This window comes from Muntiacus reevesi, chromosome 12 (assembly GCF_963930625.1).
Source record: "Muntiacus reevesi chromosome 12, mMunRee1.1, whole genome shotgun sequence".
Classification (NCBI taxonomy): domain Eukaryota; kingdom Metazoa; phylum Chordata; class Mammalia; order Artiodactyla; family Cervidae; genus Muntiacus; species Muntiacus reevesi.
Window position 1 is genome coordinate 34,644,276 of NC_089260.1, and position 25,808 is coordinate 34,670,083.

General features: G+C 44.1%; 1 protein-coding gene across 1 annotated transcript in view; it reads left to right on the forward strand.

Moving 5' to 3' along the window:
* Nucleotides 1-1,125: 1,125 nt before the first annotated feature.
* MAL2 (mal, T cell differentiation protein 2) overlaps nt 1,126-25,808 on the forward strand; it is a 30,480-nt gene continuing 5,797 nt past the window's right edge. The window contains exons 1-2 of the mRNA XM_065903299.1: nt 1,126-1,378; nt 16,908-17,078. Coding sequence (XP_065759371.1) covers nt 1,247-1,378; nt 16,908-17,078 — 303 coding nt within the window. The 5' untranslated portion in view covers nt 1,126-1,246. The remainder of the gene's footprint in view (nt 1,379-16,907; nt 17,079-25,808) is intronic.

Below are 25,808 nucleotides of genomic sequence, written 5' to 3' on the forward strand. Positions count from 1 at the left end.
TACTTATAAAATATTGACATTAAAGCCAAATATAAAATGGGGATAAATTGGGGCATGGAATCCAAAACATACATAGAATCTTAAAAAAAAAAAATCCTTCTAAGTGTTTAAAAGAGAACAGAAGGGTCTTCTCTGAGTGTCCAGTGTTTAAGAAACCACCTTGAAACACAGGGGGCCTAGGTTTGATCCCTGGTGGAGGAACTAGGATCCCACATGACTCTGCAGCAAATAAGACCTCCTGGGGCAACTACTGAGCTCCTACAAAATAAAGAAAGTTCCTGCATGATGCAGGAAAGATCCCGGGTGCCCCAACTGCGACCTGGTGCAGCCAAATAAATAAATGAATAGTTTTAAAAAAAAAAAAAAAAAAAAAGCAATTCATAAGTTTCAGTCAGGTGAAACCAATAAGTAAAGCTTTATGTGGAAAATACAACGTATGCAACTTCATGTGTACAACACAGTGTGATGTGTGCATATGTAAAAATCAGAAAAATAGTCATCATCCTACCAGCTACCATTTAAAGAGTGCTTACTTGGGGTTTACCATTTTCATGTTGCATCATGTAATTCAGACATCAACGTGGAGCAGATCACCTCAATCCCATTCCACAGGTAAACACACCACTGGCATGCAAAGCAGCCGGCTCCCTGCCCGACATCCGCTGCCAACAGATGCTGGCGCTGACCCATCTGACTCCACCAGGCGACAACGTCCTAGTGGTGTTTTTAAAATCCCACAAGAGTTCCATTTAAAACTGATCCACTCCCCCTTTTCCGTGTGACTGATGACCTGGATTTTACCTTGAGTCACAGCTCCAAGACCTGACTTGCAGTTAAAGCGAGGAAAGTGGGACAGGGAAGCGGTGAGGTTTGAGGGGAGGAGAGGTGAAAGAGAACAGGTGGAAACTACGGGGAGGGAGACAAGGGGAGTGGGGAGGTGGAGCCCAGAGCGCTGGCCGCCGGGTGGCACAGGGGACCGGGAGAGCGGGCGCAGGAAGAATCGGGCCGGGTGGCCGCCGCACCTGTGCACGTGACCCGCGCGGGCGCAGAGGCGGAGGCGCGCTCACCTGGGTCCACGTGACGGGGCGGGGCCCGGCCTGGCCGGCGACGGCGCGGCCACGCCCCCTCCCTCCCGAGCGGCGCGCCAGGACCCGGCGGGCCCGAGCGGCAGCGGCGGCGGCGGGAGCCCGGGAGGCGGAGGCGGGCGGAGGGAGGCGGCGGCGCACGGAGACGCAGCAGCGGCAGCATGTCGGCCGGCGGAGCGCCAGTTCCGCCGCCCCCGAATCCCGCCATGTCCTTCCCAGCGCCGCGGGTCACCCTGCCCGCCGGCCCCGACATCCTGCGGACCTACTCGGGCGCCTTCGTGTGCCTGGAGATTGTAAGTGGGGCAGCCCGGGCGAGGCTCGCGCCCTGGGTGGCGAGGACGGGCGGCCGCATCCTGACCCCCCGGGCGCTGTCTCCTTCTGCGCGGTACCCCAGCTCCCGTCCCCCGACGTGGCCTTCTCCGGCGCTCCTACCGGGTTCCTCCCGGTGCCCAGCGCAGCCGGCATCTGGGCGGCGGCGCCACCGCCCGGGCCCTCTCGCCTGGCACCTGTTACGCGGCCACCTGCTCCTCCGCTGGCGACAGAAATGGTCCCGGGAGAGCGATCAGGAGGCCCCGCGGGGCCGAGGATTGGGGACTTGAAGAGGAGACGGGCTATTTGGGTTTGGGGGTACCGTCGGAGACCCCGGGAGTCTTGCCCGGGGTGGCAGGCGCGCGGGGCTGGAGGCCTCGCCTGTTGCTACCTGCCATTTTATTGGGTGGTGCAAGGTGTAGCCGATGACTGGGTGACCAGGAGGCCGCCAGGATGTGGAAAGCGGGGGCGGGAGGTGCCAGGAAGAGGAGGAGGAAGGCTAAAGACCTGGGTACTTTTTTCGGTTTTGGTTTTCCCGTTTTGCCACTCTGAGCGCCCTTTGGATCGGGGAGAGGAGCAGGACCCAAGAAGCAGAGCAGGGGAAAGGTGAAGCACAGACGGTTGCCCTTAGCAGTAGCTTATCCAGTGAACTGAGGCTGGTGGGGGAAAGGTACAGACGTGGCTGTCAAGTTCCTCGCTTCCTGCCTTTGCGCCTCTCCCTTCCTCGTCTGTCTTTGAGACTCAGCCCAGTTCCCTGGGCTTAGGTGACCGTCGGGTCATCCGGCCTGTCGTGCAGGCTTTTTGGGCTGCAGACTTGAATTTTTAAAACGGCATTTTATGGAGTTGGGAGGTTTTGAAGCTCGCTAGGAAAAATGTGCAAATATAAATTGGGCAACCTGAGGTTGCATCATGCCCTGAGAATGGCAAATACAGAGGGAAACGTTCTCGAGTCTGCGCCTTTTCTGCAGGCGGGATTTGTTTGCTCAGTTTGGAGTTTTCCTTTCAAACCCCTCACCCCCTCCTTTGCGTTTGCATAACCTGGATTTGGGTCGCTTCGGTTTCACTTTTGTGCTTGCGGGGCTGGGACGCCTGGAGACTACTGGTTTTCCGCCCTATTGTGCTAAGGCACCCTAAGTTAGGTTTCGGCTCAGATTTGAATCTGAAAAAGGAGACAAGTTAAGTTCCAGGCTATAACATCAGTAATCGGATCGTGGCTTCGAGGCTGGAAGAGGCCGATTTGAGTCTGTGACCAGTTTGGAAGTATCTGAATACGTGGGATGAGGGTGGAATGAGGGACGAGCATCCAGGTGAGAAGAGCCAGGAGAGGGTGGCTTTGTGCGGGCTGCACCGCTAGGCCAAGGGAGACAGTGTATATCAGTGAAGGCTGGCAAGAAAGATTTCACAGGTTCTGGGCCAAACTTAAGTTTGGCCCAACTGTTCTTCAAACTCCAGTTTGCATACCTCTGTCAGAAGTTTTTGCCTTATCCACTTGTTCTAGAATTTACAGACTGTGTGCTTAAATGCATTTACTTTCTGCACTTCAGTACCTTATCTTAGCCTCATCCTAAGCATTAAAAACATGAATTCTCAGATGTGATATGCTGGTTATATTTTTCTAATATTTATTCAAATAGATACTTGTAAATATGTACGTATGTATGTATAAATAGGCTTCCCAGGTGGCGCTAGTGGTAAAGAACCTGCCTGCCAATGTAGGAGATGTGAATTCGATCCCTGGGTTGGGAGGATCCCCTGGAGGAGGGCATGGCAACCCCTTCCAGTAGTCTTGCCAGAGAATCCTATGAACAGGGAACCTGGCAGGCCACAGTCCATGGGGTCACAAAGGGATGGACATGAATGAAATGACTTAGCAGAGCAGAGCAGGTGTATGTGTATGTAAGGATATGTATATGTATATGTATATAGATGCAAAGAAGGCTTATCCCTGTGCTGTCAAATCACACGCCATCTCAAGAACCACCTGTGTTTATGTGGCACTTTCTGGAAGCTCTGCTTCATTCTGAGGGGAAAAAAGTGGAAAATGATTTATTCTATTTCCTGTCTCCCACCCCAGTATCCTCTTTATTTATCTAACCCAGTGGTTCTCAACTCCCGCCACACTTAATTGCTCAGGCAAATTTTTAAAATAGTCCCTAGGTCAGGCTAATTAAATCAGACTCTAGGGGAGCACCTCAAGTCCGTGAGGTTTTTCCAAAATCTCCCCAGAGGTACTAATGCAGTCTTGGCTGAGAACCACCAAGAGACCTTTATGGGGCTTTGTTGACAAGAAGCCTCTCACCCTGCTAGAACTTTTGCCTCGCTCGATTCCAGAAGTCCCAGGCTTACAGAAATATCCAGTCTCTTTCCTCTTGTCTCTGCATTTCCTCTGGCTTCTTTTTTTTTTTTAATTTTATTTTATTAGTTGGAGGCTAATTACTTCACAACATTTCAGTGGGTTTTGTCATACATTGACATGAATCAGCCATAGAGTTACACGTATTCCCCATCCCGATCCCCCCTCCCACCTCCCTCTCCACCCAACTCCTCTGGGTCTTCCCAGCCCACCAGGCCCGAGCACTTGACTCATGCCTCTCACCTGGGCTAGTGATCTGTTTCACCATAGATAATATACATGCTGTTCTTTCGAAACATCCCACCCTCACCTTCTCCCACAGAGTTCGAAAGTCTGTTCTGTACTTCTGTGTCTCTTTTTCTGTTTTGCATATAGGGTTATCGTTACCATCTTTCTAAATTCCATATGTATGTGTTAATATGCTGTAATGTTCTTTATCTTTCTGGCTTACTTCACTCTGTATAATGGGCTCCAGTTTCATCCACCTCATTAGAACTGATTCAAATGAATTCTTTTTAATGGCTGAGTAATATTCCATGGTGTATATGTACCACAGCTTCCTTATCCATTCATCTGCTGATGGGCATCTAGGCTGCTTCCATGTCCTGGCTATTATAAACAGTACTGCAATGAACATTGGGGTGCACGTGTCTCTTTCAGATCTGGTTTCCTCGGTGTGTATGCCCAGAAGTGGGATTGCTGGGTCATATGGCAGTTCTATTTCCAGTTTTTTAAGGAATCTCCACACTGTTTTCCATAGTGGCTGTACTAGTTTGCATTCCCACCAACAGTGTAAGAGGGTTCCCTTTTCTCCACACCCTCTCCAGCATTTATTGCTTGTAGATTTTTGGATAGCAGCCATCCTTTCCTCTGGCTTCTTATACCACAAGCCCTTCTGCTATCCTTATCTAGATAGAACGGCATCACTTCCGAAAGCCACTTCCGTTTAATTTTCACTTGTTGTGGCGAAATATCTTGATAGGTTTAAATCTGAGCCCCCCATTACCTTTCACTTGATATCAACATCCCTCTTTCCCAACCCAATCCACGAAAAATAAAAGGACCAAAATATTTCAATGGAAGTGGTGACCTTAGAGAAAGCAGAGACCACATTGGAACCAAACTATAGCTCCTTCTTGGCCCTCATCATGTACCACTTAGCACTATTGGATTATATGCTTTAAGAGAGCTGAGATGGAGACCTCCTTGATCCCTTCTTCCTATCTAGAAAGTCCACACTGAGAACGTGCACAGATATGAGCAAAGGAGACACTTTTAAAGCACCTTTGGTCCTTGATTTCTTAATTTCCCTCTAATGTTCTGATCCCTTGAAATTGTTGAGCCTCCCATGGCTCTTCTTCAGAAATTTCTCTCTGTAAATTAATGTGAGAAGAAGTTCTAAACTGCTGATCTCCTTTCTGGCGACCCCTTATTTGAGCTTCTGCCAAGGTTTCTAAATATGCCCAGACTCCTTAATTTTGACCTTCTATCAACCTACTTGTCCTTGCAATTTCTTTATGTCCTAGTGCTGTCAAAACTGAACACTTGAAAACCAAACCTGACAAAGACGGGCTGGGCTATCAATCGTTGATGAAACTATGATCTTGGAGTTCATGTCTCACACTAAGCAGTAACTTTGTTCTGATGATTTGATTTCAATTCACCTTATGGTACCATATTCACAATCTCTCAAGTGTAAGGCAGTTGTTGGGGAGATAACTCAGAAGATACAGGTATTGTCAGCCTCCAAACACCAGGTAAAGTAATTTATAGTGCTGGGTTCCCAGGTGGAGATAGTGCAACTCTTAGACACCTAAGTTGTCCTCCTCTGGCATTTTGCATTCAGCTGTTCTTACCAACATGTGCTTGCTATGAAGAGTTTAATACTAAGTTAGTTTTGCAAAGCAAAGCTTTTTAGTTTAAGATGGGAAGCCTTCAAAAGTTATCATTTTCAAAATCTAATGCTTTGATTCTGTGGTTCCTGAATTAATGTTTTCCAAATCATTCACCAGGTAATTAGTGAATATCTATCGTGCACAAGACATCATTCTAGGAACAAAGATGTTTAGACCCTGCCTCACCTGAAAGAGCTTATAACCTAGTTGAGAGGATATGTCCGCAAATAACTACCATTCAGGGAAGAAAGACTCAACCATGGAAAATGAACTATAGGCAAAGCACTCCCCAGTCAGGTCTGTTTAGGAAGATGCCATTGGAGCATCTGAATTTTTGGGCTGAGCAAGCTGTTTCTGGTCCTTGTCCTTAATGAGCTTGTCTTGTATTAAAATAATGCACAAGAAGATCAGAAGTACGAATGTATTAAACATGGGAAAGAGTAAAGGTCATTATCGTATTCAGTGTGTTTCACAGTTTCAGTGTTTAGGAAACCATCTGCATTCCCCAGGAAAATCCTGAACATCTTTCTTTATGTGAGATAGTCTAAGACTCTTATTCATAGGCTTCCAACTACAATGTTTAGGATGCCACAATCATTTTCATGTATTCCACAAATGACTAAGAACCAGCTATGTATCACACCTTCTTTTATGCCCTGAAAATAGGATAATTAACATAACTCCTGCTCTTAAAAGAAATTCCTATACAGTGAAGTAAAAGCCAGGAAAGAATTATAATGCTATGTTTGAAGTGATAAAATTGGTTTATGAAAAGTACTGTTGAAAACCAGGGTGGAGTGCATCTGGCCACTGGGAAGGTCATATCAGGCAGCTACAGTGGGACGGTGACATTTGAGTTTAACCTGAAAGTATGAGTAGAGGTTCAATAGACAGGAAAAAAAATTGGGAAAGAGAATTCCAGGTAGAAGCGAGAATATATGCAAACCCCAGAGACAAGAAAGACCATGGCATAGAGGTTCAGGCAACGATTAATGTTTTTCGACGTGTGTTTTTTTACATGACTCATGGGAAGGTGGCAGGCAAGGAAAAAGGGCAGGTAGAGTTCAAGGTGTGGTTTGCTGAGAAATGATCAGCCAAGGCATAACATTTATTCTGTCTGTGATGGGGAGCTGCTGAAGGACAGAGATAAACTTGATCAGACTTGTGTTGTAGAAATCTTTGAGTAGTGAAGGTTGGTCATAACGTGCAGAGGTTGAAGGCAGGGATGATCGCTAAGGGGCTTATTGCAGTAGTTTGAATGAGGGATAATGCAAACCAGAAGTATGACAAAGAAAAGAAGCGGAGAAGAGACACACACTTGATGTTTAGAAGGTCAACCATGATGTAAAGTTTGGACGTGGCCTGAAATGATCCCAGACCAAACTTGAGTATAATATATAACACAGAGGAATTATACCAGAAAAACAAAATGTTAATGAAAGGATGATGGAGAGGGATGGGCGATGCAGCAGGCATGTGCAGTCACGCAGATAAATCTATGGCAAGGATTTCAGGTTATTTTCAACCCACAGTTTTGACTATAGATGGACTAACACATAAATATTTGACTGTGTAGAGTTTTCCTCTCTCGACCAGAAAATAGATAATGGTTGCAAAGGTACGTTGTGTGTATACAGTGGTGAAGATGGGGCTATCTGTGGGTATATTTCCCATGTTAAAAGGATTTTAATTCTTAGGTAAGATTTTTCCTTTGCCTCTGAGTTGAGAATCTCTATCCGTGAGAAAGGAGTGTTTAAAACTTCATAAGAGAAAAAAAAAAAAGCCCCTGCCAAAGATTATTTTCAGCAGTCATTTGCCCTGATTGGCAGCTCCATAAGAAATAGGAAGAACTGAAATATGGGAAACTTTAAACCAGGTTGCTGATAACCTTGACCTTGAGCTCCAAAGGAAAAGGTTAAGAAGAGGAGATTTGTCTTGTGGTGTCCAATAGGAATGTTGTACCTGGTGGTAGCACCGTGGATGGAGTCTGTCTGCACTGATACAACTGAATAGGAAAGACTGTAATGACAGGAGACAGGAGCCAGGCTGGTGTACCCAATACCACGCATGCGCAGTACTTAACAAACGCTGTGTGATTGCTCTGTCGGGCAAACCGAAGAGTGTGTGAAAATATTTCAGAGAAACTGACTGGAGTGGGGAAGGGCAGCTTTGAAGTATGCCTGCTTAAAGTCTTGTCCAATTTCTTTCTAGAAGAAAGGAAACATTTTATTTAAAACATTTTTATTTATACCATTATGTGAAAATTGTATAATTCTTCATGTAGAATTCATTCACAGTGCTTTTCAGGTCTGTTATAGTCTTCTACTTCTCTGTATATTCTTGCTATTAATTTTTGAGAGTTTGATATTGAAATTCCAATTAAAAATCTTAACTTATCTACTTAAAAAATAATCGTGATATATAGTGAAACTATGTGTAATATTGTTCTGTATTTTCCAAGTCTCCTGTCAATGTGTTTCATACTTTCATAATTTAAAAAAAAATAAAAAAGAGAATGATAAAAGCTAAATGGAAAAATTGAGGTGGTGTAGGTATTCACTGTAAAATCCAGTCTGCTTTTCTGTATGATTATTTTTTTTAATAATAAAATATTGGAGAGGAAACTAGAAATCTTTTATTGAAATATAGATAGTTGATTTACAGTGTTGTGTTAGTTTCATATAAACAGCAAAGTGATTCAGTTATACAGATATATAAGTATTGTTGCTGTTGTTTACTCACTAAGTCATGTCCAACTCTTTGTGACCCCATGGACTGTAGCCCATTGGGCTGCTCTGTCCATGGGATTTCCCAGGCAAGAATTGTGGAGTGGGTTGCCATGTCCTTCTCCATATATAAGTGTACATATTTTTTTACTTTCTCTTCCATTATAGGTTATTACAAGATATTGAGTAGAGTTCCCTGTGTGATACAGTGGATCCTTATTGATGCTCTACAGTAGTGTATATATTTTAATCCCAATCTCCTAATTTATCCCTCCAAACTTTCCTGTTTGGTAACCATAAGTTTGTTTTCTACATCTGTGAGTCTATTTCTGTTTTGTAAGTAAGTTCATTTTTATCATTTTTTAGATTCCACATACAAGCAGTGTCATATGATACTTGTCTTCCTCGTTCTGGCTTACCTCACTTAGTATGATCATCTCTCGGTCCATCCATGTTGCTGCAAATGGCATTATTTTATTCTTTCTGTGGCTGAGTCCGTTGTGTGTATATGCCACATCTTCTTTATCCATTCATCTGTCAACACAGATTCCATGTCTTAGCTATTGTTGATAATGCTGCAATGAATATTGGGGTGCATTTATCTTTTCAAAATATGGTTTTCTAAGGATTTTTGTCCAGGAGTAGGATGGCTAGATTATCTGGGAGCACTATTTTTAGTTTTTTAAGGAACCTCCATTCTATTCTCCATAGTGGATGTACCAATTCACATTCCCGACAACAGGGTAGGAGTTTTCCTTTTTCTCCGCACCTTCTCCAGCACTTATTATTGCCCAGCTTCTAAAATGTCATGACTCTTCTTCAGCAGCTTATAGTTTACTTGACTTTGCTGTGTCCTATTTTATGTGAAAAGGGCCATGCCCTTGAATAGTCACCACAGACAACATTCCTAACTTTTTTATAATAACTTTCAGAACAAGGGAGGTGAAAAAAAAAAGATAAGAGGCAATGACTTGTACAGTCCTTGTTGATGCTGAAGCATTGATATTTTTGCATGAACATTTTAACCTGGAGGATAACTTGTTACCTATAAACATGTGAAAAACATATTTTAAAAATCAAGGGTGATTATAAATAAGAATAAAAAAGAGCCAGAACATACATCTCTCCTGTAATGTGGGCTTTCCATTTTAGGGTTAGTAGCAGCTATTTGAGAAACCAAAATGGAAGTTTAGGTCAGAATGGACAAGTAAAAAGTCTAATTCTTTATGACATTGTCAAATGTATTTTTAAATCTTTCAAATATAAACTGAAATAGCAAATCCTCATTTGCATTAGGGCTTTTCTATAGATGTCATTTCTTGTTGCTTCTCAGAATTTGTCCCTTTTTTTCCCTGATTAAAAACAAAACAAACAAAATGCTGTGACAATGTTTGCCTCTGAAAACTGTACCAGGGCTAGTCCAGGACCAGTTTGAGTGGAAATCAGCGTGGTGAGAAGGCAGATGGTGATTGATGGGAAGGAGCCAGGGTGGATGGGGCAAGGCGTAAGACAAGCAGTATTCTGGTCACTAGTTCTATGGCCATTGCAGTAGAATAGGTAAACTGAATAAAATCTTGGGCTCAGCTGAAGAATTAGAAAGATTGAGAGAGGGATCATGAGCTAGATTTCAAAAGGTGCCAGCTTCCCCATAACTTGCCACCCTAGGCTCCTAAGATCTTGTGCGAGGCTGTGGGTGTTGCCAATAATAACTTAAAAATTGAGAAGGACATGTTCCTGCTTCCCGAGTCTTCATGCCTCTTTGTGAACACCCACCATGTACCAAGGAATGAGCCAAGCTCCAGACAGCAGTGTGTTCCCAGCGCCTCAAGCTGCTCTTCTGGAGCATTGTCCTCTAGAACCATCTATTACACACACTGGTGAGTTTCCATTCATTGCAAAGAGAATGCAGTTGAGCATCCTCCGTATAAAGTGCTGGCCTGGGTTCTGAGCATCCAGAGATCTTTAGGCAATGTGGCCCACTCTGATCTCACAATCCAGTGGGCAAAACATGCATGTGAGCCTCTGATTTCAACCAGTCAGGGAAGTCTCTCTGTTAAGACTTGGTAGCAGAGTTCTGTTATCCATCAAAAGTCCGAAGGCAGCATGCTGGGCAGAAGCATGGACCAGTGTGATGGCCTCTTCGTGTGCAGGGGAAGAGGGGCAGAGGCTGCAGTGCAGAGAGAGGGTGGCAGGGAGAGGAGCACTGCAGGGGAGAGGGTGGGCTTGGAGAGGCTGCCAGCAGTCTCCCCCATGCTGTCCCCACTGGACTGCAGTCACATCGTGAATGACTTTGCACTTTTATGGGCTGCCTTGAAAATACATGTATCAGTTATTGTATCTGTTGACTGAAGTATATTCCACTTAAAAATATTCTTTGGAACACATGTTGTATATAAAACGGAGTTATAGGTGATCTATTCACTAGAAGATAAATAGTCTGAACATGTTAAATATCCTTTAACCATATTGTTTCATGTGCAGGAACCCAATTAGCCAGCATCCATTGAAATAGGGAAGATTATCAGGAAGATAAGGTGTTCTGAACTTTTGGAGGCCTTCAAACCCCTTTGTGATTCTGATGGACATTGAAGACTGTATATGACTGTATACAGAAAAAGTGTATATGCACTTACCTACCCAATTTGATTTGATTTTGGAGAATCAGTGTGGCCTTTTACCCCAAGTCAATCTGTGGCCAAATTACAAAAACTGCTCTGGAATAACCATTAGACTTTTGGGGGCTGGACTAGCATAATGTTAAGAGTATAAGTTCAGATCCCAGGTCTAACATTTATTAACTGTATAATTTAGAGCAAGTTATTAATGACTCTATCTCGAATAGTTTATCTATAAAATGGGAATAATAATAGTGCTTATCTCTCAGTGTTTGTAAGGCTTAAGTTGGTACAAATAAAACCCTCAGAACAGTGCTTGGAACACAAGAGCTAGGTAAATACTAGCTCATATTTCTCTTAGCCTCATCAGCTTTAACCTCATACTCAAGCTAACTCTGTAAGCCAGGTTGGGAGACATTTTTTCCTCTAGGCATTCTGGTTTTTTCATTCCCCTGATATAAAGTGATGAAATGTCCAATATGTAAATAGTAGGAAAATTGGAAAGAGAGTGTTTTGCATTACATACAGAAAGTTCGCAATATTGAAGTGTTTCCCAGGAGGGGCAGTCTGACCAGCCCTTCATACCTTCAGCTTCACTTACCTTTCCCTGGTCTCATTCCAAATATTGACTGAAAATAGGTCAGCATAGGAATTGGCCTGTTTATTTAGTGAATAATAAGAGTATACTAAGATGAAGGTGTCAAAGTGATTTGGAAATTATTAGCTAAGTTGTCGGAGGGCATGTTTAAAAGCACACTGTTAGGAAATGTGACATTTGAAAAGAAAAAGGGTGTTTGCAAAAGGAATCCTTTGGGGACGTAGGAAGACCATCCAAATAGAAGCCAAGTTGAGAAGTCTGTAGTCCATGCAGCCAGAATTACTGGTTACTCAAGACCATGGTTTCCTGTGGGGTTACGTATTTTTGTCTGTCCACAGTTTCTAGTGAAAACATGTTTTAGCTCCAACTGTGAGGGTTCAGTTTGGTGTGATGTGTGGATGAATACTTGCACGGTTTTCTTATGGCAAGGCTTCAGCCAGGTCACACCCTCTGGCCTGCAGGAGCCAACCTGAGTGATGAGCATAGACTAAGTCACAAAGGAGACCGTGGCTTTAGCAACTTAGTCACGGCAACTCGGGGTGTATTTGAGCACTTAGGTGCGTGCCAAGGACACTTAAATTTGAGCTCAGGAGACAAGGGGTAAGAGGGGAAGACTGATACCTGCTTGAAGAGGTATTTACTTTTGCATTACCTGGAAGTCGGCTTGTCTTCTTGTCAGGGCTGAGATTCAAAGTCATGAGCCCTGACTTTATTCCTGGAAGAAATTTCAAAAGGTGGTGCCTTAGGGAGTCTTGTGTGTAATCATCAGTCTTTTTAGGACACCAGAGAGCGGTGGAAGGCCATAATAGACAAGAGGTCAGAAGTGGACTCAGATCCAAGACACACACACCACCGGTGAACCGGCATTCCCCACTTCTTCAGGCCATGTGCACACTCCAGTTGCTGCAAAATGTTGCCAACTGTTCTCCCTCAGATTTTAACCATTTTTGTGTTCTGCTTTTCACTTCTAAGAACAAAGCTCCCCCCAGAGTCACCTCTACCGAACAGGGATGCTGATAATTAACGTGGCTGGTAAATACTCTGAACTAAGGAATACCTGGAGGTGTGAATCAGGTGAAGAGAATATACTCAACATTGGTCATGTCAGTGAAGGCTCAGTTTTTTTTTTTTTTGTTTTTTTTTTAAGTTGGAGCCATATTTGGATGCTCAGGAGAAGAATAGCTTTTGGCAAAAAGAAGAGGTAGTGTATTGTGGAGTGAGGAGAAATACTGTGTCAAGGCCCTGCGGACCTGTTCACCAATGTGACAGTCTTGCAGTGAGGAAGGTGGATCTCCAGAGTGGGCTTAACTCTCTTCTCTGGCCCATCCTCTACCTACTGCAGTGAGCAAGACTTAAATCTGGGTTTCACAGAATCTCTGATCTAAGGATGTAGAGTGTGGGGGTGTGTGTGCACGCACACGTGTGCAAAAAACATTTGTGGGGGGGGGGGAAGGCATTCATACTCCTTCCTGCCTCCTCTCCCCTCTTTCCAGCCATACCCACATCACAGACAGGAACGCAAGTCTGTTCTCTTCTCATATACACACTTAGTTCCCTTTCCTAGCCTTTGAGGTATGGGAAGGACAGTGGTTTCGAGTCTGACAAGGACAGTTCATCTCTACTGTGCCACGTTAGCATCCCCAGTCACAGCCCTCACCTGCCTTGCAAGCCTGCTTCAGAGCCTGCCTCCCCGGCCTGCCTTCTGGATTCCTCCCCTTCTGCTCCTTCTCCCCTCTCCCCATCTCCCGGAGCACACAGCGTTGAGCTCTTTTTATAGCACTCACCACAATCTGCTCCTGAATCAGATTTGATGGTGTCTATTTCTCCCTTATTTAGAGCTCCTAGAGACAGAACCTTGCCTTTTTTTTTTTTCACCTCTTTTCTCAGTGTCCTCAGATTTGAGGCTGGCCAGTTTGAGGTCCAGTCCAGGTTTATGACATGTTATGCTTAATTCCAAGAGATCATATAGAGTCTTTTTTAGAGGTGTCACGTGATCATAACCTCTGTATTGCATAATGACACTTCTCCTTCTGAGTCTGCCTGTCCCCAGTGGACAGTGGCACGTTGTTCTTTATTATCCTTTATTTTGGCACCTGGAGTCTCAAGAAATGATTCTTCAATTAATAGATATTTAGTAGTGATGTATATTTCATAAACAGTATTTAAAATAATGTTGCCTATTTGTAGGGGGGAAGTAAAAACAATGTACCGAGAAGAAGAGGCTGAGAAAAAAGAAAATATGCAAGATCTTATCGCCTTCAAATATGTATTAAACAGTAAGAAAGACCAGAGAATCTTTTACCAGGAACACTGTTTCTTTCATAGTTACTAAGGTTATGGTTACATTTTTAAAAAATATGTATTAATATTCATGACTTAGATTTACTTCATAAAACTTTCCAGGTTGATTGTTCATGTTTGTTTTGGAATTAGCACTTGAGATATAACAACATTATTATCTATTTATTAGACTGGCTCTTTCATTATTATTGTTCAAGTGATAACTTAGACTTTCCAAAATGGCTTTCAAAGTACTAATGCATTGTGTGGGCCTCTTTTTTTTTTTTTTTTTTAGAAACTTAATGCTTTTATTTTTAATTTCTAATGAGCAAGTTGGATATTATCTAGCAAGATTCATATGATTATGGTTTTATTTTTTTAGTATTTGGTGCTCCAGTTGTTCTCCCATGGGAAACAAGAGCTTGCTTGTTCATGAAGCAAATATCTAAGAGCCTTCCATACACCAGACATAACCTGCTTCTGTGACGTCACTTATATTGTTGTATTGTGTGTGGGGCTGGGGATTGATTCCCACTTGCCTGTTACTGTCTCTAGGATACATCTATAACTTAGGTTTTTCATTGCCAAATTCGGCACAGTGCCTGACTGAGAGTTAGGAAAGAATTAACATGTAGATAAATAAACGGTATTAGATACAGAGACATATAAGACAGCCTGCTGCCAAGAAGGTCTAGTAGTACAGTTGGACTGAAAGCCAGGGGCATTAATTATTAATACAGTGTTTCTCATCCATGTAACAAATCCACAATAGGGAGTTCACCCAGAGGGCTGGAAGGTGGCCTGAATGTGGGATGGCACTCAGGAAAGACCTTCTGGTTGATGTGCTATCCAGGGCGAGCTATGCATGGGCGTTTCTCAAGTACACATAGGGAAGGAACAATATTCTGGGCCAACATAAGTCAGGTCACTCAAATGTGGAAGAGCTTTGTCTCTGGACTGTTCATTTCTTTTGCTGTAACGTAACATGCGAAGAGTTGATTTCATTGGAAAAGACCCTGATGCTGGGAGGGATTGGGGGCAGGAGGAGAAGGGGACAACAGAGGATGAGATGGCTGGATGGCATCACCGACTCGATGGACTTGAGTTTGAGTAAACTCCGGGAGTTAGTGATGGACAGGGAGGCCTGGCGTGCTGCCACTCATGGGGTCACAAAGAGTTGGACACGACTGAGTGACTGAACTGAACTGAACTGAAGGTGTGAGGGGCTTAGTGGCAAGAGACAAGTATGAAAAAGACAGGCTAGCTCATAAAGGGCCTGGAATACCCTGTAAAGGATGTGTGGGCTTTATCTCTCTCTCTCTCTTTTTGTGGCCGTGTGACATGTGGGATCTTAGTTCCCCACCAGGGAGGAGTTTTAACCACTGGACCACCAGGAAAGTCCCTAGCCTTTATCTCTTTGGTGGTAGCATGGAGGAGACAGTTGCTGTCAGATTCATAAAACTGTCTTCACCCGCTCACTCCTCCTCCTGTGTTTTCTCACTGCTACTTGCCCCAGCTGTAAATCTGGGTATTTTTCTTATCCGTTCTTTAGCTGTCATGGGCCAGCCTGCTGCTCCATCACCCTGAGCTCTGCCCTTCAGCTCTGCCAGGCTGTTTCTCAGCCCCCCCGCCCCAAATCATCCCAAGATTTACCTCCTGCCCTGAAACAACCTCCTCTGCCCTCTGCCCTTCTCCCGAGCACTCTCCTTTGAGTTGTTGCTTCTAGGCAGTGTTTTCTGACTTCTCACATCTGGATTTAGCACCCAGCATTTGCCCAGTTGTGCCACATGTGAAGCAGCATTTGAGAGACTTGCTTAATTTCCTCTTTCCTATAAGACACTGTGAACTCTGTGATGGCTGAGACCATCGTTTACCATTTTATGCCTTGCACCCAGCACAGTGCCAGACAGTAGGTATTTATTGAATATTAGGTGTATAAATATCTAAAGTACTTATTCTCATGTCCAACATGTAGAAGAGCATCAATAAGTGATGAAAAATTTTATTGTTTTCTATCATGTACAGTGGTGGTTGTTTAGTTGCTAAGTCGTGTCCAACTCTTTTGACCCCGTGGACTGTAGGCTGCCAGGCTCCTCTGTCCATGGGATTCTTCAGGTAAGAATACTGGGGTGGGTTGCCATTTCCTTCTCCAATCATGTACTGTAGCTACAGCTATTCAGTTAGTTAGCGTTTAGTCGCTCAGTCATGTCCGACTCTTTGCGACCCCATGGACTGACTGTAGCCCACCAGGCTCCTCTGTTCATGGAATTCTCCAGGCAGGAATATTGGAGTGGGTAGCTGATCCCTCCTCCAGGGGCTCTTCCCAACTCAGGGATCAAACCCATGTCTCCTTCATTGTAGGCAGATTCTTTACCATCTGAGTCACCATGTATAGGCAATAATCTCACCTGAGCAAATAGGTCATGATAAGGACTGAAGCATGGCCATGAGAAGTGACAGGTTAGAAATTTATGGCTGATCTTTGCTAATAGTCTCTCTGAGAAGTGATGAGAGCAGAAGGCAGTAGATGGTAATAAGGAGAGGAGGTGTAGAGATAAATGTGCAAAAACGGTGAACTGAAAAGAGAAATCCTTAGGAAAATAGAGAGGCACCAAGGTCAAAGGGAAATACTTAAACTTTTTTTGGTGGGGCGCGTAGTTTATTAACAATGTTGTGTTAGTTTTAGTGTATAGCGAAGTGATGCAGTTATATAATACACAAACATATATTTATTCTTTTTCAAATTCTTTTAAAGGAGAATACTTTTAGATGGTGAAAGCATGCTGAGCCTGGTCATAGGCTGAGGACAAGAGTCCAACAGAAAGGCAGGTTCAGAAATAGGTGTGGAGTCAGATCAGGCCCCCAAGCAGAAACTCTGGCTTGCAGCTGAGAGAAGGCATCTCTAGTAATGATGGAGACAAGTCACTGGCGGGGTTTCAGGAACACATGCAGGGGCCTGGGGAGGAACTAAGGCAGCGAGGAAGCCTGATGCAGGCAGGTCCGGTTCTGTGCCCAAATCTGTCACTGTGTTTCTTTTCCTCTGCAGGTGTTCGGAGGACTCGTGTGGATACTCGTCGCCTCCTCCAATGTTCCTCTACCTCTGTTGCAAGGATGGGTCATGTTCGTGTCTGTGACAGCTTTCGTCTGTTCCCTTCTCTTCCTGGGCGTGTTCCTATCTGGCATGGTGACTCAGATTAATGCCAATTGGAATTTCCTGGTAAGGGGTCTTTATATCTCTTTCCAGAAAATGCGAGAAACTTATGAGCATCTTGCTCTGTCCTGAGATGCCAGATCTCTGGTTCTATCCATTGCCTCTAGTGGGAGAGGAGAGGTCAGAGCACAGAGGATGCTGTGTTGCCGCGTGGCTGGCCCATCTGGACAGCAGGGTCCCAGTTTGCAATTCCGGCACTGACATAACTCAGCCATCTCTCTGTTACTCCCTTATGAGTTAGACGACCTTTCTGCAAAGACGGTTTTGTTGTGTACAACAAATGAATCACATTACAGTTATTGAATTGTTGAACAGATGCTTTTGGGAGATGGATGCTATGCCATTTATCTTAAAGTTTTCCATTGATTCCTGCTTCAGATACCAAATACATATATTCTTTTCAGAAAACAAGTAGCTCTATATTCTACTCTTCAGAAAATTTAGAAAAGCCAAGAGGTTTTTTTGTATTTATTTTCAATGTCTGTCCTAGATTAGCAAGAGTAGATACATTTAAAGAAATGAATTTGCAATTGACACCATTTTAAAAATTATGATACCATTATATTGGGTCAACTTACATTTCCTTTTTCTCGAGTCGTGTAGTCAAATCTCTTTCGTGCTTGTGGTCATTCATTCTCTGGGGTTATCTGTAAATGGCCCAGTGGAGCATGAATGGCAGTCCATTGGTGATCAGTTAAATAAGGTTCATGAAGAACCACCACTAGGTTTCTTTCACACTTTGGCAGTTAGAAACTTAAATCAGACCTTCAGTCACGCTTTGTATATGTTTCTTTCGAGTGTGATAGTGTTTTATTCAGCAGCAAGAAAAAAATATTTGTTCTTGTCTTGTTTATAGACCATACTGAGGAGCATCATCTCAGATGTTATCAGCAGTGAAGTCTAGCAAATGTGACTGCCCTTTCAGTCAGCCAGGGCCAGCTAAGGAGGACTTGAAGTGCGATGGTTATAATCCTGCCCAGGCTTTGAGATTAGTTGGTTCTGCTTACTAACCAAGTAGCCTTGGGCAAAATACTGAGCCTCATTTCTATAAAATGATAGTAATAATACTAGCCTCACCAGATGTTGTTAAGGAACAATGGAATTCGTGTATTGTAAAATGTTCACCTTATAGTAAGTGATCAGTAAATCATCAAACTCCTTAAACATGTTGAGGCTTGCAGTTTGAAACTTATAAAGTCCTATTTCCTAGGTTGCTGATACAATGTATTTCTGCATGTTTGCCTTGATTCTCATTAATGATGAGAAAAGATTTCTAACTATTGCTCAAGGAAGATCAAAAATCCCTATTTAAATTATAAATATTATAGATGCTTAATCGCCTTTTTCTAAATGCCTGACTTTCTTATAATAACGCATGAATGAATCAGTCAATCCTTCATGTTGGAGAATGCTACCAAGCTCTTTTAATATCAGACTTGAGGATGGTAATTGGCCAATATGTACCAGCAGAACAGCTCCACTGGTACTTTGGTACTAGTTAATATATAGATTTTACCCTAACCTACTGCCTCTTCCTAATCTCTATAACCTGACCCTTTCTTTGGGACCTTCCTGGACCTCCTAATAGGTCAACAAATAAAAAGTCAATATCTGGAAAAGTAGTGAGTCTCTAGGATCCTGCAATGCTCAGCATTATCTCTAACTGGTTGAGGCATATGTCCTACCAGTGTTTAAATATGTTTCTGATATCACTCCTGGTTTTATTAGATGTATGTTCATATCCTATTTTTCTCTTTTGCTCATATTAAGTCTTATCTTTGGTATTGAGCCCAAGCATTAATATTGTTTCTAAATTTATTAGGTTTAATTAGGCTTTCTAAACTTATATTTCTTCCCAATTTTTGTTGCATTGTATCTGATGTTCATACAATAAAACATGTTTTGTTTTTTTTTAATTAAACCACTTTATTAAAGGGAGAGTTGAAATGACCAGTCTGTTCCATAAGTCACCTGCAGAGTTCATCTTATGGGTTTTTAGTTAGAGTAGTTCACTTTTCGGAGAAGGCAATGGCACCCCACTCCAGTACTCTTGCCTGGAAAATCCCATGGGCAGAGGAGCCTGGTGGGCTGCGGTCCGTGGGGTCGCAGAGTTGGACACAACTGAGCGACTTCACTTTCACTTTTCACTTTCATGCATTGGAGAAGGAAATGGCAACCCACTCCAGTGTTCTTGCCTGGAGAATCCCAGGGACGGCGGAGCCTGGTGGGCTGCCGTCTAAGGGGTCGTACAGAGTCGGACACGACTGAAGCAGCCTAGCAGCAGCAGCAGTCCACTTTTACTGAGAGAAAGCTGGGGACAGCAACACACAGTACCCAGTATGGTGGTTATTAGTGCCATCTTGTCATATAGTGGGTGTAGTTTCACACAGCCAACTCTTGCCTTCAAGAAATTTGCTTATGTTCTTACATAGTATTTAGAAAGGGCACCCTTTCCCCTCTTCTTTTGTGATATTCTGCATTCCTAGTCATTTCTGACCACATGGTTGCTTTTGATAGGTTTTGTAATTTATTTCATACACTCAGCCAGGAGAATTTTTGAACCATGTGTATCATGCAGTTGTCACCAGATGGTAACAATTTTTAATTGCTGCCTTCTGGAATTGTTAAACATTAATTGCTTAAAAAATTATTGCTTCCCCCCATGATAATTGTTTACTGTCTGTCACCTGTATGCGATGCATGAAGGAAGCAAAAATGCATTTTGATAGAGAAATTATTTTCTAGACCTGTTCATTGTGGGATGTTACCTACAATATGTATACCTTCTCTGATCATGAGATTTCATTAGCATCCATGACTGATGTCGTCCGTATTTTTTCTAGTGTTGGTGTAAATGATGAAATAACAATATAATATGTTATAACATATATTGGGCTTCCCAGGTGGTGCTAGTGGTAAAGAATCTGCCTGTCAATGCAGGAGATGCAGGTTCGATCCCTGAGTCAGGAAGATTCTCTGAAGGAGGAAATGGCAATCCACCAGTATTCCTGCCTGGAAAATCCCATGGACAGAGGAACCTGGTGGGCTATAGTCCATGGGGTCACAAAGAGTCAGACATGACTGAGAACACACACATATACACATGCACACAATAACATACAGGAAGTGCTAAAAACTTGCCCCCTTCTAATTTGGGGAAAGAAACAGATTTTAATTTTGAGATGATTTTTCTTATTGTGTTTGATGGAGAAGTAATAATACCATTTCAGTTCAGTTCAGATCAGTTGCTCAGTCATGTCTGACTCTTTGCAGCCCTGTGGACTACAGCACGCCAGTCTTCCCTGTCCATCACCAACTCCCGGAACTTGCTCAAACTCATGTCCATCGAGTTGATGATGCCATCCAACCATCTCATTCTCTGTCATCCCCTTCTCCTCCTGCCCTTAATCTTTCCCAGGATCAAGATCTTTTCCAATGAGTCAGTTCTTTGCATCAGGTGGCCAAAATATTGGAACTTCAGCTTCAGCATCAGCCCTTCCAATGAATAATCAGGACTGATTTCCCTTAGGATGGACTGGTTGGGTCTCTTTGCAGTCCAAGGGACTCTCAAGAGCGTTCTCCAACACCACAGTTCAAAAGCATCAATTCTTTGGCACTCAGCTTTCTTTATAGTCCAACTCTCACATCCGTACATGACTACTGGAAAAACCATAACTTTGACTAGACAGACATTTGTTGGTAAAGTAATGTCTCTACTTTTTAACATGCTCTCTAGGTTGGTCATAGCTTTTCTTCCAAGGAGCAAGCATCTTTTAATTTCAAGGCTGCAGTCACCATCTGCAGAGATTTTGGAGCCCAAGAAAATAAAGTCTGTCAGTGTTTCCATTGTTTCCCCATCTATTTGTTGTGAAGTGATGGGACCGGATGCCATGATCTTAGTTTTCTGAATGTTGAGTTTTAAGCCAGCTTTTTCTCTCTCCTGTTTCACTTTCATCAAGTGACTCTTTAGTTCCTCTTCACTTTCTGCCATAAGCGTGGTATCATTTCACCTGACTTTAAACAGGAGATATCACATTTATTTTCCCTTTTCTGAGAGGTGGAGTGGTAAGGAAAGATGTATGTTAGAGAAATAAAAGATATCCCCTGAAAAAAAGGTCCTGTACAGTTTTAAAGGTTTCCCTTTATTCCGCAATGTGTAGCTGGCACACATGTGATCATTTGCCTAGTGTAGAAATCACTTGATATCTTAAAATGTCCTGAGCTTTGTTTTCTTTTGTCACATTTATTTGCCTGTTTGACCTTATGGAAAACTAGTGTTGTCCTCATTTTTACAAATGAGAAAATTAAAGCATGGAGTGACTATTATCCTTTTTTCATGCTGCCATTGTGTAAAAGAAGATCCCTCTACATACAGTGTAGTTTTTTTCTTTTTTAATACTTAGTGAAAGTTTGATCCTGAGCCGAGAAGCAAAACATGATCAGAAGATATGACTGTGGGAGAGAGTAACTTGCTGCTGAAAAGATTCAGGCTGTAGTTGAGGCTGAGTTTACTGGTGTTGAAGGCAGATGAGCTATACTCTGGGGTGTGTGAGTGTTGGGAAGATTGGCAGAGAAGCAAAAGTATGTGAAGAAAACTCAGAAAGCGAATGGGCTCCTCCGCTAACAGAGGAGTGCCAAGGGCTTTGGGCAAGTGGTTCACAAAGGGTGGTCCCTCCCCCGCAGCACCGTCATCACCTGGGAACTTGTTAGGAATGCAGATTCTCAGGTTCCACCCAGACATCTAAGTCAGAAATTCTGGAGTTGGGGCCCAATAGTCTGTTTTAACAAGCTTTTCAAGTGCTTCTGATGCACACTCACCTTTGAGACCCTCTGACTTAGAATAAGTAACCTTCATTGTCCAAAACAATGAGCAAAGTTGTGGAAGACCTTCATGCGCACATCCCACACAGAGCAGGAACTGGAATAAGATATCCAGCGTGGCCAAATATAAACACAGGTGTGGCTGTCCAGGCAAGGGTGGAGGGAGATAGACTGAGCACCTAGTATGTGCCTGATCCTTCCTAAGGCTCTCAAAATACGATGGTGAACAAGGTAGGACTGGGAGCGGGTCTCAGAGAGTTTGTTGGAGTGGACAGTAGCAGTGAGGAAATGATTATACAACTGATGCAAGAATTGTGTCTGTACTCAGTTGCTCAGCCATGTCCAACCCTTTTGCGACCCCATAGACTGCAACCTGCCAGGCTCCTCTGTCCATGAAATTTTCCTTGCTATAATACTGGAAAATGAAAGTCATTCAGTCATGTCCAACTCTTTGTGACCCTAGGGACTGTACAGTCCATGGACCTCTCCAGCAGAATACTCGAGTGGGTAGCCTTTCCCTTCTCCAGAGGATCTTCCCAATCCAGGGATCGAACCCTGGTCTCCTGCATTGCAGGAGGATTCTTTACCAGCTGAGCCACCAGGGAAGCCCAAGAATATTGAAGTGGGTAGTCTATCCCTTCTCCAGGGGATCTTCCCAATCCAGGGATCAAACCTGCATCTCTTGCATTGGTAAGCGGATTCTTTACCACTGAGCCACCTGGGAAACCTGATGCAATAATTATAATTATGTTAGTGGCCAAGAAGGGAATGAGAATAGCATATATATATATGTCATCTCCAGGCCACTGGGACGTGGGTTCTAAGATGAATTTTGAAGTACAAGAGTTTTTGTGTTTTGTTTTCTTTTATCCAAGGGAAAGGGGAGGAAGCAATACCTTTAAAAGAAGGAAGATGTAAGATAAAGCAAAGAAGTCTTAGAGTGTGACAAAGTCCTGGCCAGCCTAGTGTGAAGCTTCAGAGCACAGCCTTCCCTATCACTCTGGTGTTGGTGAAAGTGGCCAGGTACCAGAGTCCACGCTGCACCATCACCAGCTGTGGGCTGCCGGAGAAGAACATGGGCTTAGCCCAGCCTCAGCAGTAGATTCCAAATCCACTGAAGCCAAAGCTGTCAGCTGACTGTGGTCCTCGCAGTGGAATGTCAGGTTATGTCTAGAAGGGACACACACGCATCTGAAGATGCCCCAGACCTCTTCTTGCACCCCATGGATCCACTCCACCTTATATGTGTGGGGCGTTGCTCCTCCAAGGTCCCAGTGTACCTCTCTTCCTGAAGCAGAGCTAGAGAGGCTAGAGACAAACTGCAGCCCCTCTGACTGGAGCTGGCCTCAGAGCCACACTAGTCCCGGTCACCTCCCCGGCTCCACTGACCGTTTTAAACTCCTCTTGCTCAGCACTTCACATCTGCTGGTCTCTTCGGTTTACCTGGTGGTATAATCCAATCCCCTCCACCTGAAGGACTGTAAGCCCTCGGGTAACTATATCCTTTTCAGGCCAGTGTTGCTCCATTTTACGCACAGTTGGGCACGAGGGGTCTAGGACCCCAAATAGAGCACCCAAGTTCCACATAGACTCCTTCCCGCCCTCCTGAGTATCAGCAGTCACACCTTCTCTTGTCAAGATGGTGACCCCTCCTCTCACCTTTTGATGCCTGAGCACAAAGAATCCAAAGCACACAGGTAGGAGCCGTAGCTCACGGTCAGTGGGCTGCTTGCCGGATCCTCTAGCAAGAGTACACCCCCCGGAGTGGGACCTCTGATCATGCAGGGTCCAGAGTGCAGGGGCAGCAGTTAGAAAAGTCTTCCACGAGGTCACTGGGAGTGACGATGGTAAGAGGAGAAACTCCTTCCACCCTGGGTTCCCACTGTTCCCATGGGGACAGGACACCATGTTGAAAACTCTTCTTCATTGTATCTACTGCATCCCGAAGTATGGCCACACATCCTCACAGGGCGGTTCCTCCAGGCCGTGCCTTCAGCCAGCCATCCCAGCGTGCTGTCAGGCCAGCGGGTCCTAGATGGTGCAGAATAGGAGACAACTCAGGGTCACGGGCCCATTCCCGCTCGTCCTCTGCTGAGAAGCTAGTCCCTTGGTCAGATGCTGTGTTGAGTGGATGCCAATAAATCAGGCATATTCTATAAGTCCCTGGACAGTGGTAGTGGCAGAGGTTCTGCAGAGAGGAAAAGCAAATCCATACTCACAGTGAGTGTCCATTTTGTGAGAATAAAACTTTATGCCTCCCAGGAAGATGGGAACTGAGTTTCATCAGTTTGATACCAGGTGAGAAGAGCACCATGTCAGGGTCTCAGAGTCAGTCTCTGTTGCTGGCACATTTAACATTCAGAAAAGGCAAGAGGTAGGTCAGCTTTTCATACTGTTCATGGGGTTCTCAAGGAAAGAATGCTAAAGTGATTTTCCATTCCCTTCTCCAGTGGACCATGTTTTGTCAGAACTCTCCACCATGACCCATCTGTCTTGGGTGGCCCTACATGGCATGGCTCATTGAGTTAGACAAGGCTGTGATCCTTGTGATCAGTTTGGTTAGTTTTCTGTGATTGTGGTTTTCATTGTCTGGCCTCTGATGTATATGGATAAGAGGCTTATCAGCTTTGGCTGTTGGGAGTCTGCACTATTGGGCCGTGACATAGACTCACCTTCCCAGCCATGGCCTCTCTATTCATGTACCCATCATGCCAGGAACCAGATCAGTGAGTTCAGACTCTCAGTTGTGTCCGACTCCTTGCGATCCCATGGACTGCAGCACGCCAGGACTCCATCACCAACTCCTGGAGCTTGCTCAAACTCATGTCCATCGAGTTGGTGATACCATCCAACCATCTCATCCTCTGTTATCCCTTTCTCCTCCTGCCTTCAGTCTTCCCCAGCATCAGGGTCTTTTCCAAGGAGTCAGTTCTCTCATCAGGTGGCCAAAATATTGGAGTTTCAGCTTCAGCATCAGTCCTTCCAAAGAATGTTCAGGACTAATTTCCTTGAGGATTGACTGGTTTGATCTCCTTACAGTCCAAGGGATTCGCAAGAGTCTTCTCCAACACCACAGTTCAAAAGCATCAATTCTTTGGCACTCAGCTTTCTTTATAGTCCAACTGTCACATCCATATGTGACTACTAGAAAACCATAGCTTTGACTAGATGGACGTTTGTTGGCTAAGTAATGTCTTTGCTTTTTAATTGCTTGCATCAACTGGCCAGGTCATCTTCCATGTGGATGCTTCTGGTGGGCGTGACCACATAAAAGAAAGGTCGCACTTCACATTTCACGCCTAATCCCACATGTCCATCTCCCTGCTCCACACTTCCTTGTCTCTGAACTTTTATTTTCGAGGGCCCTGGCCAGCTTACCAGGCCTTTCCCCACTGCAGATGAGTCTGTTGTTCTCACCTTGGGCCACTTTGCTTTCTTAACAAACTGTATGACATGCTGCACCACTCAGAGTTCCATCCATTAGGAAGATGTTCCCTAACTGCTCTTTCACAGCCAACTCTGAATGTGTCTCTAAAGCATGTGTAATACAGCTGCTGCCCCTTTTTGCCTTGTGACAGCACATCATGCCACGAGAAAGAAGCTCAGGTGTTTTTCTTCCCCTTCATCTGGACCCTAGGGATATCTTCCCCCATGTGGCTATAGGCTTGGGCTGGAGAAGGAGGGCAGTCCCATCCTGGTGGGTGATTTGGGGGCCTAGGCCACCTGCTCACACAACAGACTCCGGCCCACTAGCCCAGCTCAGCTTGAACTCTGATGTCCCCTTCCCACTTGCAGAAGCAGGGTTGTGCCTGTGTGAGTTGGTGGCTTTGAGAGAACGCCATTCATAATGGGCAGTTCTGGATACTTCGTCCTTTGTTGTCTCAGGATCAAGTGTTCCTTCCCTACAAGGGCCCA